The 16,343-nt window shown below is 42.2% G+C and overlaps 2 protein-coding genes across 2 annotated transcripts in view; one reads left to right on the forward strand and one right to left on the reverse strand.

Moving 5' to 3' along the window:
* Positions 1 to 16,343, reverse strand: part of RIMKLB (ribosomal modification protein rimK like family member B) — a 266,672-nt gene that overhangs the window by 206,766 nt on the left and 43,563 nt on the right. The window lies entirely within an intron of this gene.
* MFAP5 (microfibril associated protein 5) overlaps positions 1 to 16,343 on the forward strand; it is a 46,437-nt gene that overhangs the window by 23,708 nt on the left and 6,386 nt on the right. Inside the window, exons 3-5 of the mRNA XM_044419324.1 lie at positions 607 to 657; positions 8,829 to 8,867; positions 10,090 to 10,113. Coding sequence (XP_044275259.1) covers positions 607 to 657; positions 8,829 to 8,867; positions 10,090 to 10,113 — 114 coding nt within the window. The remainder of the gene's footprint in view (positions 1 to 606; positions 658 to 8,828; positions 8,868 to 10,089; positions 10,114 to 16,343) is intronic.

Below are 16,343 nucleotides of genomic sequence, written 5' to 3' on the forward strand. Positions count from 1 at the left end.
GAAGAAGAAGAAGAAGAAGAAGAAGAAGAAGAAGAAGAAGAAGAAGATTATAACATTTCTATGCTGCCCCTTGCCGAAGCCTCGGGGCGGCTTACAACACAATAAAATACATTGAAATACAATAGAACATAATAAATTACCATTAAATACAAAAAATACATTGAGTTACAAACATAATAATATAAAATTAAAATTATCAGTATAAAATAAGTAAATAAATAATATAGGAGGAGAAAAGAGAAGGAAGAAGTTGCCCTGGCCAGATCATATATTTTAACAATTAAAATGATGTTTAAATGAAAAGGTCTTTACCTGGCGCCAAAAAATCAGTAACGACAGTGCCAGGCGGACTTCCCACAGTGCCATTCCCCCTACAAAAATTAGCAAACTCCGCCCCCATGTACAGTCACAGAACTGCTTTGCCATATCTAGTTCGGCCTGTGATGTGTTCCAGATACTTAAAGTAGAGACAGCCCATCAATCCGGATTCTGCAGCTCCATCTTTGCAGATGGGTCAGGGATGGGCCTTCACTAATTCGTAACAATTACCTTATGTCAATTTATGTAAATCACAGACTGCAAACAATATTTTCTCCTATTATCTAGACTGGCTGCTGCCTGTGGTCACTGCTCAGGAACCTCCTGAAGACACAACAGGTATATTTCCACTGGGGTAAATGGGAATAATGATTAATAATGCATAACATCTGAATCATCATGCTTAAAATCACTATAAATCTATGCTAGTGTATGAATATAGATCCCTGAATGTATTGTGTGTGTGTGTGTAAGCGCATGTGTGCATACATGACTTGGCATATGAGCATGCATGTCATGTAAACCATTGTAAAGTATGATCTTCTTGCATTTCAAAAACTAAATGCTGTTTAGTCCCTCTGAAATTGCTGCATGGCCCTTATTTTCAGATATTATATATACTCTTATTACAGTAGATAGTGTCAGAGTCTCCTTACCAATGGTGAGAATGAGCACTCAGACCGGCAGGAAAGACTGAATCATCACTTTGAACCCCAGCATTTTAACTGGTGAGAACGCCCAGGCCCCCTGCAGTTACTTACAACAGCATGCTACCAGGTAGCCGTCCTCTCTGCCAACTACAAAGTCACAGCCCATGTACAGCCATTTTGATAACCTTCCGATCACATACAGAGTATTAGGTTTCCAGAGTATTTATTTATTTATTTATTTATTTAGAAGGCTTCTATGCCGCCCCATTCGCCGAAGCCTCGGGGCGGCTCACAATAATAAATAAATAAGCACAGTATAAAACAATATAATATGAGTCGACCTGGCCCGAATGTTATGTTAACATAATAGCATCTTTATGTCTTCATACACAAAAAACAATACTCTAAACTGATCAGAAATGGCAGTGACAATAGAATAGAAAATGTCCTGGACTGAACCTTATTTGACAAGTCAATTCAGTGAATTCCGGACAGTTTGGATCAGCCTCTGTGTCTCCTTTAACATGCAAATGTGTCCGATTGAGGAACCATTCAGAAAAATTGTCTTGACAACTACCTTGCACAGGTACTTGCCTCTGCTGAACTTGAGAGTTGAATCATCAACTCTGATGATTAAATGGGTCCATTCAGAAACAAATGGACACCTTTGTCTCAGTTGCCTGCAGTAGATGGGAACACCAGCATTTTCCCACTGATAGTGTTAGCCTACAGCAGCTTCTCAGTCCAACTAAGAATTCCATCTTAAAGTAACAGCAATATTAAACAGAACCTGGCTTGGAATTCTGCTGCTTTCTGAGAAAGGGCCACAGGTTTGATTTTATAATGCAAAGGCCCTTATAAGCAACCTTTTTCTACCAGGATTTAGTCTGGATTTCCCCAACAACAGCATGACATTTTGCCTGAAAATTAGCTGCATTCTTCAAGAAAGAGATGGCCATTTCCTAAACCACATCGGAATCTCTATACAATCTTACACATGGTAATTTTAAGTAAGGAACTCAGGTCTCCTGCATGACTTCATGCAGTGATGTCATGCATTTATTTTAAAAAATGGAGACAGATGGAAACCTTTTAGAACTCTAGAGGATTCTCAGAGCACTGTTCTCAGGAGCCTATAGGACACCTAGAAGTAGAGCTGCTGCTAAGCAGCAGTGGTGTAGCTAAGAACGGACCTCAGCGCCAAAGCACAAGGATCTCTGGCATGGCTACCCAGAGAATGGCTGCATCCACAACTGGACTGGCACTGCTGGGGCCCACTAGAACTGACACTGGTCACGATAGCAATATTTTATCACCAGGTGGCCAATAGGACATGTATATCATTTCAGAACACTTAATTACTTTCATTTCAAATATGTTTTCTACAATGATATACAGAATTTTTCCAAGTAAACGTTTTATCTCTGTAGTCACAATATACTAGGATTAGAGGAATTTTAAAAATGTGAAACTACACACGGTCTGAGTATTTCTTTTTTCTCAGGATTGGCATACCTGGTTTTGTCCAGGGGATTGGAAGAGGTGCTCTAAGATCTCAGAAATGTGGCAGAACTAAAGCATGGAAGGGTAGTAAAGGAGAAAATTTAAGGATGGCACTTTAAGGAGAAAATTGCTTAGATTCGTCATGAGCTGAACTCCACAGTTGGTAGGGTTCCATTTCAGGAAGTGTCCAGAGCCTTGTCAGGTCCATCATTGTTGGATGAATCTCAGTTGTTGCAGCCTGATGATGTGGACAAGGTGCTTGGACTAGTACACCCAACCACCTGCTTACTCGACCCTTGCCCTTCGTGGCTACTTACCAAAGCCAAACACGGGATCGGTACCTGGATCCAGAAGGTTATTAACACTTCTCTGAGGGAGGGCTGAGTCCTCCCTTTGAAGGAGGCGGTGAGCAAACCCGTCCTGAAGAAGGCATTCCTGGACCCAGAGGTGGCCAACATCCCGTTTCTGGGCAAGGTGTTGGAGCGGGTGGTGGCGGGACAACTCCAAGCACTCTTGGATGAAATTGATTATCTGGACCCATTTCAGTCCAGTTTCAGACCCAGTTGTGGTACTGAATCTGCCTTGGTCACCCTGTACAATGACCTGTGCAGGGAGAGGGACAGGGGGAGTTAGTCCCTGTTGGTTCTCCTGTACCTCTCAGCGGCTTTCAATACCATCAACCATGGTATCCTCCTGGATAGGCTAGCGGGATTGGGAGTAGGAGGCACTGCTTGGCAGTGGTTCCACTCTTATCTCGACAGCCGATTCCAGAAGGTGGTGCTGGGGGACTTTGGCTCTGCACCATGGCAGTTATGCCATGGAGTACCACAGGGTTCCATTTTGTCCCACTTGCTATTCAACATCTACATGAAACCACTGGGAGAGGTCATCAGGAGGTTTGGGCTGCGGAGTCACCAGTATGCTGATGACACCCAGCTCTACCTCTCTTTTTCAACCAGTCCAGGTGAGGCAATGGCTGTCCTGAACCGTGCCTGGCCAAGGTCATGGTCTGGATGAGGGCCAATAAACTGAAACTCAATCCAGATAAGACGGAGGTCCTTTTGGTAGGTGGTTCAGGTTTTCAGGTAAGTGATTTAGGCCTAGTCCTGGATGGGGTTGCACTCCCTCTAAAGGACAAGGTCTGCAGCTTAGGAGTGCTCCTCGACCCAGAGCCATCCATGGAAGCTCAGGTGGTGGTGGTGATGAGGAGCGCCTTCCTACAGCTTCATCTGATCCATCAGTTGCATCCTTACCTGGACGAGCACTGCCTAGCAACAGTGACACATGCTCTAGTAACCTCCTGGTTGGACTATTGTAATGTGCTCTACATGCGGCTGCCCTTGGAGATGGTCCGGATACTTCAATTGGTTCAAAATAGAGCTGCCAGATTGCTGTTGGAAGCTGGTCATTATTCTCATATAACACCTGTCCTCTATCAGCTTCACTGGCTTCCCATTGAAGTCCGGGCCCATTTCAAGGTGGTGGTATATTGACCTATAAAGTCCTAAACAGCTTGGGACCAGGTTACCTGAATGAACGTCTTTTTCCCTATATGCCTTCCTGCCCCTTAAGATCTGCAGCAAGGGCTCTGCTTCGGGAACCCTCCTTACAGGTGGTTAGGAGAGAGAACACTCGGAGGAGGGCCTTCTCTGTGGTGGTGCCCTGGCTATGGAATGCGCTCCCCAGAGAGGTTCGCCTGGTGCCAACGTTATATGCTTTTCGGTGCCAGGTGAAGACCTTTTTATTGACCTGGTATTTTAACGCTTAAATATTTTTAACTATGTTTTTATCCTTAGTCTTGGGTTATGACGTATTTATTAAGATGTATTTAATTAGGAAAGGATATATTGTTGTTAATTTGTTTTATTGTGGAATGTTTTTAATGCTATTTATATTACTATATTGTTATTTATATTGATATTTTTATTTCTGTAAGCCATCCTGAGCCTGCTGCAAAGGACGGCATATAAATGTTTTAATTAATTTTTAAAAAATAATTAAATTTTTATTAGGATGCATTTATTGGCAATTTGTTGTACGCCATCCAGAGACTTACAGTAATTGGACGGGTTAGAAATGCCCCAAATAAATAAATAAATAAATAAATAAATAAGTGGGAGATTACATGTTGGTTGCATACCTCAGAACTAGAGTAATTAATATGGCTATGTAAAACCACACAGTGCCGGTAAAAGGGAGTGTTTACATAGAATGATAAGCCATGTTGGAGACTGCTTGACCTTATGTATGAAGTCATCAATGATGATGACACGTGGCATGTTTGGTTACTGTGAATCCCCATAGAAAACCAAAGGTCTGTTCTAACTATCCACGTTTCAGCACTGCTTGTTATGTGTGACTTTAGTTGCCATATTATTTCACGGTTTCCTGGTTTACACCAGCAAGTTTGGTGGCTCAAGCAACCCCCACAGCTGCTCCAGCTGCCAATTTTCACTGCCCTGTTCCGCCTACCAACTGCCACATCGCTGGCAGCAAGGCACTGGCTGGCTGTCTCCACAGGCCCCGACTTCTCTCCTGGTGTGCGCTCCCGGAAACCTGGCCACCCCATCCTGCCACCTCGGTGTGAGGCCAGCCTTCCCACCCCACCTTACCTTGCCCACCTTGTCCCATCATCTTGCCTTCTTTTATATTGTTATTTATTTTATATTGCTAATTTTATATCGTTATTTTTGTATTTTATTGTATTTTATTTTATTTTGTGTTGTGAGCCGCCCCGAGGCTTCGGCAAGGGGTGGCATAGAAATGTTTTAATACATAATAAATAAATAATAAATACTCGTCACCTTGCTGTCTCGCCGAAATGCCCACCACGCCTTCTCCCAAGACCTCATGGAACAGGCACGGTGGGTGTCTCAGCAAAGAAACCCGTTGGGCAAGGTGACAAGGCCAGGGAAAGCAGGCACGGCAGCAGGCACACTCGCACCATGGTCAGTGACGGGGTGGTTGGACTCCTGGGAGCGCCCACCGGGATGGAAGCACCTCCAGCCGCAGCGAGTGCGAGGGCAGCCGCGTGTGGCACTCATGCCTGGCCACTGCCCTGTGCCGAGTGAGTGTCCCACAGAGCCCACGTCTCCTGTTGTTGTTGTTGTTGTTGTTGTTGTTGTTGTTGTTATAACATTTCTATGCCGCCCCTTGCCGAAGCCTCGGGGCGGCTTACAACACAATAAAATACATTGAAATACAATAGAACATAATAAATTACCACTAAATACAAAAATACAAAAAATACACTGAGATACAAACATAAGAATATAAAATTAAAATTAACAGTATAAAATAAGTAAATAAAGAATGTAGGAGGAGAAAAGAGAAGGAAGAAGAAGTTGCCCTGGTCAGATCATATATTTTAACAATTAAAATGATGTTCTTCCACCCTGTCCCTGTCAGTCTTTTGCAGTCACCCCACCCCTGCGATAGCCTGTCAGCAGAATTGCCTGGGCTGCTGTCCAGACGGCAGGGCAGACTACCCCCGTCCCTGACACCGGTGTCCACACTGCTGCCTTCTGTGAGGGGGCACTGGCGGCATGTGCAAGCGAGGCACAAGGCGGGGGCGAAGACTGGGCATTTATGCAGTGAGGGAGAGGGAAAAGCGTGGCCGGCTACACGTGTGTCTGAATATGCACGGGGCAGGGCAGCAGCGGGTGGTGTTGCTCTGTTGCTCCTTCAGCACAACTGTCCCAGGATGAGCAGATAGTGGCTAACTGGGGCAGTATTAAAAAAAAGCAGTAGCTGGCAGAGAACGTGCCTAGTGGAGTGTGTAGGCCAATGGGGGACAGGTGAGCAGAAGCAGTGCATGCTGGGATTGATTCCCAGCCATGGGGGCTGATGGGATTTGTGCTAACATTTTGAGGAAAGATGGAGGCATTTGGAAACAACTCATGAGGAGTTACTACGTGAATGTGTGAACACAGAACAGAAGGTAAGATACCGTGCCATATGGAAACTGCACAACTTGGTTCAGTGTTATATGTGATCATCGCCAGTCTCAGTTCTGCCAATAGTTAGAAAAGGATACTATAGTTGATGGTAATGAGAGCAGCTAAAAAGTCTAGGACAGGGGTGGCCAAACCAAGGCTCAGGAGCTGCATGCAGCTCTTTGAGTTTATTTTGCTTGGTGCTGCAGGCACTCACAGGTGCCCACCTGCTGCTCACTGCTCATTATTGCTGCCCATAGAAGCCCACCTGTGGCTTTCAAAAATCTGACATTTACCGTATGTGACTCTTCCGTTGACCAGGTCTGGCCACCCCTGGCCTAGGAGGATCAAGGGCAGTCCATCCCCCATCGTCTCTCAGTGAAAAGATTGAAATGAATTTTCTAGATTGAAATGAATCTAATTATCTAATGATAATTGGTTAGGAAACACCTTATGGGCCAAAGTACATGTTAAGTTGGACTTCCATGTTTGGAGTTGCTAAACATAATATTTCATTTTGTAAAAGCAGCTGCAGGGTCTTGATTTGGATCAGGGCCACAGTCTGGGACGACAGTATAGACCCTGGGTGGAAATGGACAGTTGGGAGCAGGTGGATGGAAACAGTGTGGCTGGTTGCCAGGGAGAGTGGGGAGAATGTGGACGGTTGCCAGATGGGGGAGAAGAAAGATGGAGAAGTTGAAACAATCGGGTGAATTCCAGCAGAGCTCCTACTTATAGTAGACACATTGAAACGAATAGGATAAGTTCTGTTTATTCTAACATGTCTACTCTAGGCTGGATTTGAGTTGGATTTTGCAAATAGAGTTGATTTTATTTTGAGCACAGTATATAAGAGTACTGCTGTTCTTATATGAGTTGTTTTCACATGTGGCAACTGGCGCCACAAATTGCTTAAATGGACATCTAAGATGAGAATTGAATAACCCGGACAAGCATGTACGTATCAACAGGATTTTAGTAGGTTTTAAATAACTAGCAATAAATTTCCCTCCCTCCTCCACTTAGGTCACGCTATCGTCACTGTTTGAGGTTCCTTGATGTGTGTGCACAGAGAGTGCCTTAGCTCGTTCACTTCGACGGCTTGCCTCTCTGGTGCCTTCTGCACAGCAGACCTACTACTTCCACTACTACTATTCAGTTTGTTGTTGATCCAGTGGGTCCTTAGTGCTGTTTGCTGGCTGCGTCTATGGTTAAACTCCCTCTTCAGAAAGATAAATCTCCCTTCCTTTGTCCTTCTCTTCTCTGCCTTTTTTTAACCACCCTCTTCTCAACCTTCTGTTTCTCCTAGCAACTGTTGCCATGACTCTCCCTCTTCCTATTATTCCGTTTTCCTGGCCACTGTTACCTAGTTCCAATAACGCCGTGTTTCCTATTCCACACAGATTCTCTGCTCATTCAAAATATTCTATTAAATGTAAATGAATCGAGTTTATGTTTTTGAGAAAAATCCTAAACCAATATTGTTGAGGTTTGAACACCTTCCCAGGAAATATTTAACAAGGGAGATCTCTTTCTCCACGTGTTTCACGATCAAATCTCCCCAATTCAGATTTCCCCCTTGAGCTACTATATTTAAATGATTACTGGAATCCATATAACCATAAGTTGTTCATTATGAATATCAAAATGTTATTAAATGATGATACCACACAGAGCTGCACATTGTAACATATAAGTAAACACAATCAAATACTATTAAAAATGCCATCATCTTTATGCTACAACCTGTTTTTTCTCCCACTCCAAAAGGCATATTTAGATTATAAGAAGTGTATGCCAATTCTGCTGTAAGAGCTGATGCAATCAGGAATTCTGTTAGTAATTCCAAGCAGTGCCACTCCCAATTGAAGAGGGAATGACAATGAAACAGTGAAAACTGAACTGTAACTTATTTTGCTCTACCCCTCCTTGCTTTTTCTTCTTTCTAGCCAAGTTCTCTCTGCTATAGGGATGTTCTAGAAGTGGAACTGAGACTGCTTGTGTGCAGGCATGGGGTAATTCATCTCATTATACTCTCATTTATGCCCTTCCTGCTCCCAGATTTGCTATCATAGTAGGTAGATGTGTGCTACTGTCCCCAGAGCTGGATACAAAACAATCAGTGCATAGAAAGTCACCATCTGTTTCTTCAAGAGTGTCTAATATAAAATTGCCCATCGATTCAAAAGATGATTTTGGTGAGTTTTTTTCTTTTTCCACATCTGCCCCCAGTGTCATGACTGATACAGAGTTACGGTTTTTAAGGGCTTGCCTAAGATTTTCAAAGCATGAATTCTTGTGAAATGAGCTGTGGGTGGAAGAAATGCTTTTGTTTTTTAATGGTTCAATTCCCGTTCTTATCTATTACACATGCGCATGCACAAATACACGTACACACTAACTTTATTTCTTCTACCCGCAGTTGTGCCTGATCCTGGAGAAAAGGTAGAAGACGGGCCAGGTAAAAGCACATGATGACATGTTTTCTCTAAGGGAGGAAAAAACATTTCACCCTCTTCTTAGGACATTCTGTACAAAGCATTTTTTGTGCTCATTCCTCACTCCTGGTGGCTTGTTGGTGCTATATACAACATCTCCATCTCTCAGGGCCTCTATCATGCTTTGTAACCATTTCACCAGCTTTTTTTAAGATCAAGAGTTTGGGTATTATCTGGAAGTCATCTGATGAGAAGTTTGTGTAATTTTGCAGTTCCATTATACTGCAGTGCCACCTTATGGTTGTATAATCAAACATACAGTAAAGCCTGGAAAAAGAAACCAGGGGGGAAAAAACCGCACAGGCAAAGGAACCAATCTTAATCCTGCAAAGCATCCAGATATAAAAACCTTGGCAGGCTAAAAGCTTCATGTAGCGAAAACCTCAGAATTAGTTCTTTTTATAAAATTTTATAAACAGTTTGCCTTCATTTCTGGACAAGGCTTGGTGGTGCTGATGACAAACATATGAGTATCCGAAAGGTACTGAAATTTCAAGTTTTGCCATTCATATCCTGAAAGTTTGAAATAAAAGTTCAATTTGCATTTAAAATATAAGTTTATCTTTGCATGTAAAATTCAAATACAGAATAGACAGCATCTTTGATTGTTATACTAAATTTCAGCAGATTAATATGTAATGAAATCTCATGCCAGATGCTCAACACTAAGAATCACTCCATGTCAGCCATCAAATATTGTTAAATCTGAAGGGCATGACTACAGAATTAGTTAATTCACAATTAACATGTCAACACAAGCACTGTTAAATATCAGTGGCTAATGTTTACTATTAAAACTCAACATTCCTGGTTGTCAAATGCAAATACTAGATGTTCTGACTGCCCATCTTATCTTTCAATATTTAAAAATGTCCATTTGACATCACAGTTTGCTGAGGAGAAATTTCAGGAGGGAGTTAATTTCATATTTTCTGCAGCTGGCATTTTCTGGAATGTTGATTAGTCACAGTCCATCGCAACCCCATGGACAACATTCCCCCAGGCATTCCTGTCCTCCAGCATCCCTCAGAGTCCACCCAAGCTCACACCCACTGCCTCAGTGGCTCCATCCAGCCACCTCATCCTCTGCCTTCCCCTTCTTTTGTTGTCAATCATTACCAGCATTTTTTTGAATAGTAGTGCAATAATCTCTTGCTTATAAACTCTTACCTTTTTTAATTCCAGAGGATGATCATATAGCACCCCCTGGTAAGTTTAGTTCTGTGGTCTGTCCATTTCTGTCCTATTTATCCTCACCAATTTGACCAGTATCAACTTCTTTGTATACTTATTTTATTATGTGATGGTATGTATCTCTCTCTTGATCTAATTTTGTACCTTCTGTTTCCAGAAGAAATTTTAAATTATTTAACTTTAATGGAGTTTAAGCAATCTTTTAAAATTATTTTAGATATGGAATCTTTCAGTTATTCATTCATTTGTAATGCCCATCTTTCTTGGCAAAATGCCCACTTATGGTGGCTTAACACATCTTAAGATAAAACAAAACAATGTAAACTATAATCAAACAAGAACACCAAGAAAAACAATACAAATGGCTAGAAGAGAGAAAGTAAAAGTGGGCAGCATGGAAGCAGCCAAACTGCATCCAAAACACGCTGAACACCTCCTTCAGGATCACCAAAGCATATACCCAGCAGCACTTCCATCTTTTCTCTTGGGTCCATCACAATATGAAGCCAGGTACAGGAAGCACAGGAAGCAGATAAGGCAGAAGGGACAGAAAGGTCCATCAGTGCACAACTGGCCAATTTCTTGTAAATCATCTTGTCACTGTTGAAAACTGCCCAGAGCTTTGACCATGGGATGGTATAGAAAGAATAATGATGCTGGAGCATGTATAAATACATGTATAAATAGATACATTTATTTATTATTTACGGCCTCCAGGATTGTAAAAAGAATGGTGAAACAGTAGAAAGAATGGTGCCCAAAGGCACTGAACATCATACAAAGTGGTAATCTATCATAAGGGAGATTGGTTCATAGCAGTGGATTTCAGGAAGGCTTATTTTCACCTTGGGATCAATGGAACCAGCCAACACTACTTGCATTATAGCACTGGATCCATTACATACAACTTTTGCACCCTCTCTTTCAACTTGGCAAAGGCTTTGAGAGTTTTTACCAAGTGGGTACTTAGTCTTCATCAAGGTGTCCAGATTTATCCTTACCTGGAGAATTGATTGCTTGCCACCCCAATGGATCAAGGACTTAATTAATCTTTTCTTCTTACCTGTGCCCTTCTGCATTCACTCAGCCTGTTATGTCAGTTATTGACACTCACTCCCATACAGGTGGCAACCTGCTCCTAGGCCCATAAGTGCCTTGGTCAAGCATGAGGTATCTTCGGAAATAACACAGAAAGGAACTAGTCCAGTTCAGAATTATTCATAAGAATTCCAGTATAGATAACAGAAGCAGGCAGCAGTGAGATCAAAGCAGTCTAGAATTCAGCCCATGAGGTTTGGCATACCAAATGTCTAGGTCAGTTGGGAATGTCTGAGAGAGTGATCAAGGTGGGTAGCCCGAGTCTGTTAGGTCCAGTAAAGTAAGACAAATCACAGACTTGAAATATTCCACTTTACATCAGTAAGCTGTCTCTAGCTGTTGTTTTATTGTTGGTCATAAATTAGCACAGCAGGCTAATTGGGTGAGTATGTTGCTTTAAAGGAATACCCCCACACTTTGCCTTCTATCTGAACTTCTGCTGTGCATGTTTGATCATATGCCGTTGAGAGGGCTTAATTGCGCTGAGCCCTACATTTGGGAAAATTCAGGAATGGCCCAAGAGAGGCCACATTGCTTCTCTGAGCGCTCCATGGGGAGACTGTCATTTGAAGCCTCCAGTTCTCCACCTGGCTCTGGCTAGGGCTTGCAACGCTGGCTGTCCCCCTCTCCTTCATCAGTTGAATCCTCCTCCAGATAAGATATCACAGGTGATCCATTATATAGGAGCAATATGCAACTCTCCCACTGGCAAAATTGCCTACACTGGGACCGAGTCTTGGTTTTAGTAGTACTAGCAGCCAAGTTGTACTGCTACCCTCAGACAAACACCTACCAGGTAAAATGCCTGCTTGGACTAATGGCAGCCATGATAGCTATGGTCGCATTTGCTCATCTTCTAATGCAACTGCTGCAAAATTGGTTCATTCACTACCTCCACTGTTTCTCAGATCTGTGTGACCATACTTGATCCAATCCAATATTCCCTGCATGGCAGATAAAAAGGGCAATTATCAGCAAGGGCTTTCCTTTGCTCAACCCCTCAAGAGTCTGCATGACTGATGTATCAAACATGGGCTGATTTCCCCATTGCAAAACACTTACCAGACAGGGAGCAAGAAAAAAATGTCATCACAGCAATTACTTAAACTGTTAGCTACTAAGAATACCCTCCAGATATTCAGTGCAGTGCTTTGGGGCCAGGTAGCTACAGAAATATGTATATGTCAACAAGCAAGGATGGACACAGTCACTGGCAACTCAGATATGGCACTGCTGTATTCTATAAGACAGGGGTCCTCAACCCCCGGGCCATGGACCAGTCCGTGGCCTGTTAGGAAATGGCTGCAGCAGGAGGTAGGCTGCAGGCAAGATCCAGAGTTTGAACATTAGAGTCAAGATAAAACCTCTTCAAAGTTCAAGCTATGCTTCTAAGCTCAGGTCACAGCCATAGAGAAAAAAAATGTGGTTGCTGCATGAACATCAGTTGTGTGCCCAAGTCATCTATCATCTCTTGTTGCGTCTGTGCTTTTTCACTGCATGCTGTTTTGATCCTTTTGAGTGCATTTTTTATTGTTCTGAGTGCCTTTTAACTGCCTGCCTTCCCAATTCTTCTCATTGCCTCCTCAATCCTTTTCAATGCCTTTTAACTGCCTGTCTTCCCTATCCTTCCCACTGCCCTTTGATCCTTCTCAGTGCCTTTTGACTGCCTGCCTTCCTGATTGTTCCCACTGCCTTCTTGATCCTTTTCTGCTTCACCACTCCTCACTAAAACATTTGGACAGTAAATGCAGTTTTCATTTTATTATACAGTACTGTACATATTTACATTTTTATTGTTTTCAAGTTTTAATTAATAAATGTGGCATTTAATTATGTTATTTTTACCTTAAATTATGCATATTTACTGTTTAAGTTGTTTGGGGTATGGGAACAGATTAATCCACTTTCCATTATTTCTAATGGGGAACATTACTTCTGCCTTCAAATGATTCAGAGTTCATTCAACTAAGTTTGAAGTATGAAGCACCACTGTAATGTGCTTGAATTATCCCGAAACCATCCCCACTACCCAATCCGTGGAAAAAACCGTCTTCCATTAAACTAGCCCCTGGTGCCAAAATTTGGGGACCGCTGCTATAAGACATCTCCCTCACAGCAATCCACATTGCTGGGATGAACAGCATCATTGCAGGCTTCTCAACTTGTCTGCTTCACCTGAATGTACTACAGCCTCTGAAAAATGGAGCATTCACACCTGGTTTCAGTGAAGGTGTTAATGTGCCTGGTGTTTTGTAGTTGGGCTAGAACTAGTTGGAATTCCCTAAGAGATTGGTGCTCTCTCATCAGTTAGACAAGAGCTCTGTTTTGCTTCTTCCACTGTTCCACTGTTGCTGACACACATCTGATGAAACTGAAATCAGACAAAATGGACAGGATCCTAATTGCACCTTGGTGGACATGACGGGTGTGGTTTGCTTCCCTCTTCATCCTAGCAACTGGGGGAATTCTATCACCTTCCCATGCTACAGAGCTTGCTTTTTCAGAACAGGACAGTCCTGTGGCACCCAGACATCAAAATACTCTGTTTGACAGCTTGGAGGCAAGAATTTGTTTACTTGTTTCATTACGAAGCTTAGCTCCACCGTTACTTCAAATGATCAAATTAGCATGTGACTTGTCAGGGATGGAACTGCTGAGAGTGCACTTGACATGAGGTGGAGCTATTTCTGTGGCATTTGGCAGAAGTGTCCCATGTCAAAACCTGGGTTAAAACCTTCATCCATCATTATGGACTAGATTCCCAAGCAGACTGTTAATTTGGAAGAGTTATCCTCTCTTTCTGTACTTATTATATAATCCCACCTCCAGCTTGCTACTCACCCATATGCATGATGCACAGAGATCACAAAGAAAAACAGATTGCTCACTGCTTAACTGTTGTTCTTTGAATGATCCTCTGTGCATTCCCATAACCTTACCCATCAACCCATACTGACCTCAAGCTCAAGAAGCAGAACAGAAATTGGTAATCCGGTTTGACACTAAGGTCTGTGTTGCTGTTTTATTTAGCATTTATATACCGCTCCATTTCCAAAGGCTCTGGGTGGTTTACAAGAAATTAAAACCAATAGTAATCAAAATTGACTGGACAACATATTAAGTAAAATTGACATGAGAACCAATCTGGGAAAAGATGCATCTTGAACTTCCTCTTAAAAGAGGGGGTGGTATTTAAGAAATCAGATGCATCTCTCCTGGGAGACCATTCCACAGCTTAGGGATCACCACTGAAAAGGTCTCCTGGATAGATGACCTTAACCTTACCTCAGAAGATTATCCTCAGGACCTTAGCAGCAAGGTGGAATATATGGGCAAAGGCACTCCTGATGTTAATGCCAGGATACTCTCTTAGTTGCAGTGCCACAATTGTTGGTCTCAAGGACCTAAAGGGATAGGTAGAAACCTGCTAGGGGCAGGCACAGTAGCACATGCTAAAATGGGGAGGGGTTCCCACCTGAAATTCCTCAGCTTGAGAAGATGCCAAAATGAGGCCCCATGCAGGGGCAGAGTCCAAATGTGTGAATACACAGATGACAACTGGAAAACTATAGTCACAGATAAGCAACATGTCTTTCTAAGTTGGCTGTAAAATATTATTTTGGGTGGCAGTCCTTTTCACTTGGGTAGAGCTCCTTGAAGAAAATTCAGCATGCTTTTAGGGCAAGATTTTAGTGTGGAATAGAAAGCCATTGATATTTTTGTAACCCGGACCAATTCTAAGTAAAAGTATTATATAGGAAACTTCTTAATAGCTTTTGATATGGTATCTTAGCATCTGATTTTGACGAGTCCCTTCCACTGAGTTGTTTTATTTGCATCGTCATAAACCCCAAAAGGTCAGTGACATTCACTTAGAATGGGATGGTGTAATTTAGTGTCAAATTAAAAATTTTGGGAAATTATCAACCTCTGAGATAAAATGTGCAGATTCTTACATATTTTGATTAGATGAATTAAAACACAGGTGATAAAGGTGCTGGTTGGCTAAAGTTTTCAAGACATTTCACAATAAAGATTTATACACAGGCAAGTATATTTACCTACAAGGGAGGGAGGTGTCTGATGAATATGATGCCTCTAACTTCTTGACAAAGTACAGTAGAACAATGAAAATGGTTCCACATGGAAATGTATAAATTTATCTTGACTTTGAGACTAAAGATTATTACCTAACTGTAATTTATTGTTCTTTTATTGCAAGGTACATTTGATCTACGCATCAAAAAGTTACATCTGGTGGCTTGTGAAAGTGTCATTGCCTAACATTTCCAAGGAACAGTTGCACGATATTTTCCCTCAGAAGCCAAGATGCCTCGAAACTGCGTAAAGAATGCAGATAACTTCTGCTACATTTGTGGCAAGGTTATATTTGCATCTCAAAAGTGCAATATGACGGCAGTGGTAAAAAAGGCATACCACCTATATTTTGGATGCAAAATAGGGGATCAGGGCAAGAGTTGGGCCCCTCATTATCGTTGCATTACATGTGCAACTTATCTGCGTCATTGGCTAAACAAGACGACAACATCCATGCCTTTCACAGTCCCAATAGTGTGGAGGGAAGCCACCCATCATAGTGGCAACTGCTATTTTTGCATGGTTCCCCAAATTGCAAAAGGGATCTCAAGAAATAAGTGGACCGTGGAATATCCAAACATTCCATCTGCACTGCGTCCTGTACCCCATGGTGAGGACTTGATCCACCAGAATCCTACTCTCTAGTCTCAGATGAAGATAAAGATGATGAGCAGAATGCAGCTGATCCGGGACCCAAACTTTAGCCCACCGTATGCTCCTCCTGAACCACATCTAATTTCAGAGTGAACTAAATGACCTGGTCAGAGATTTGGAATTGCCTAAGAGTAAGGCAGAGCTACTGGGCTCCAGAATTGCACATCCCCCTCATAATTTTGAATTATTTTAATGCAATTTTGACTTGAAGCTATATCTTAGAAACTGGAGCCAATTAATACTCAGGATTTAATTTTCCTTTATCAGTAACCCAATTCTGGTAAAATTTAGCTACTTTCATTTCTGAGGCTTTCTCCTTGTAAACCAGTGTAATAGCAGGGGGTTGGACCCGATGGCCTTCTGGCCTCTTCCAACTCTATTACTGGATGATTCTA

Source organism: Varanus komodoensis, unplaced genomic scaffold (genome assembly GCF_004798865.1).
Source record: "Varanus komodoensis strain SLA01 unplaced genomic scaffold, ASM479886v1 scaffold101, whole genome shotgun sequence".
Lineage (NCBI taxonomy): Eukaryota > Metazoa > Chordata > Lepidosauria > Squamata > Varanidae > Varanus > Varanus komodoensis.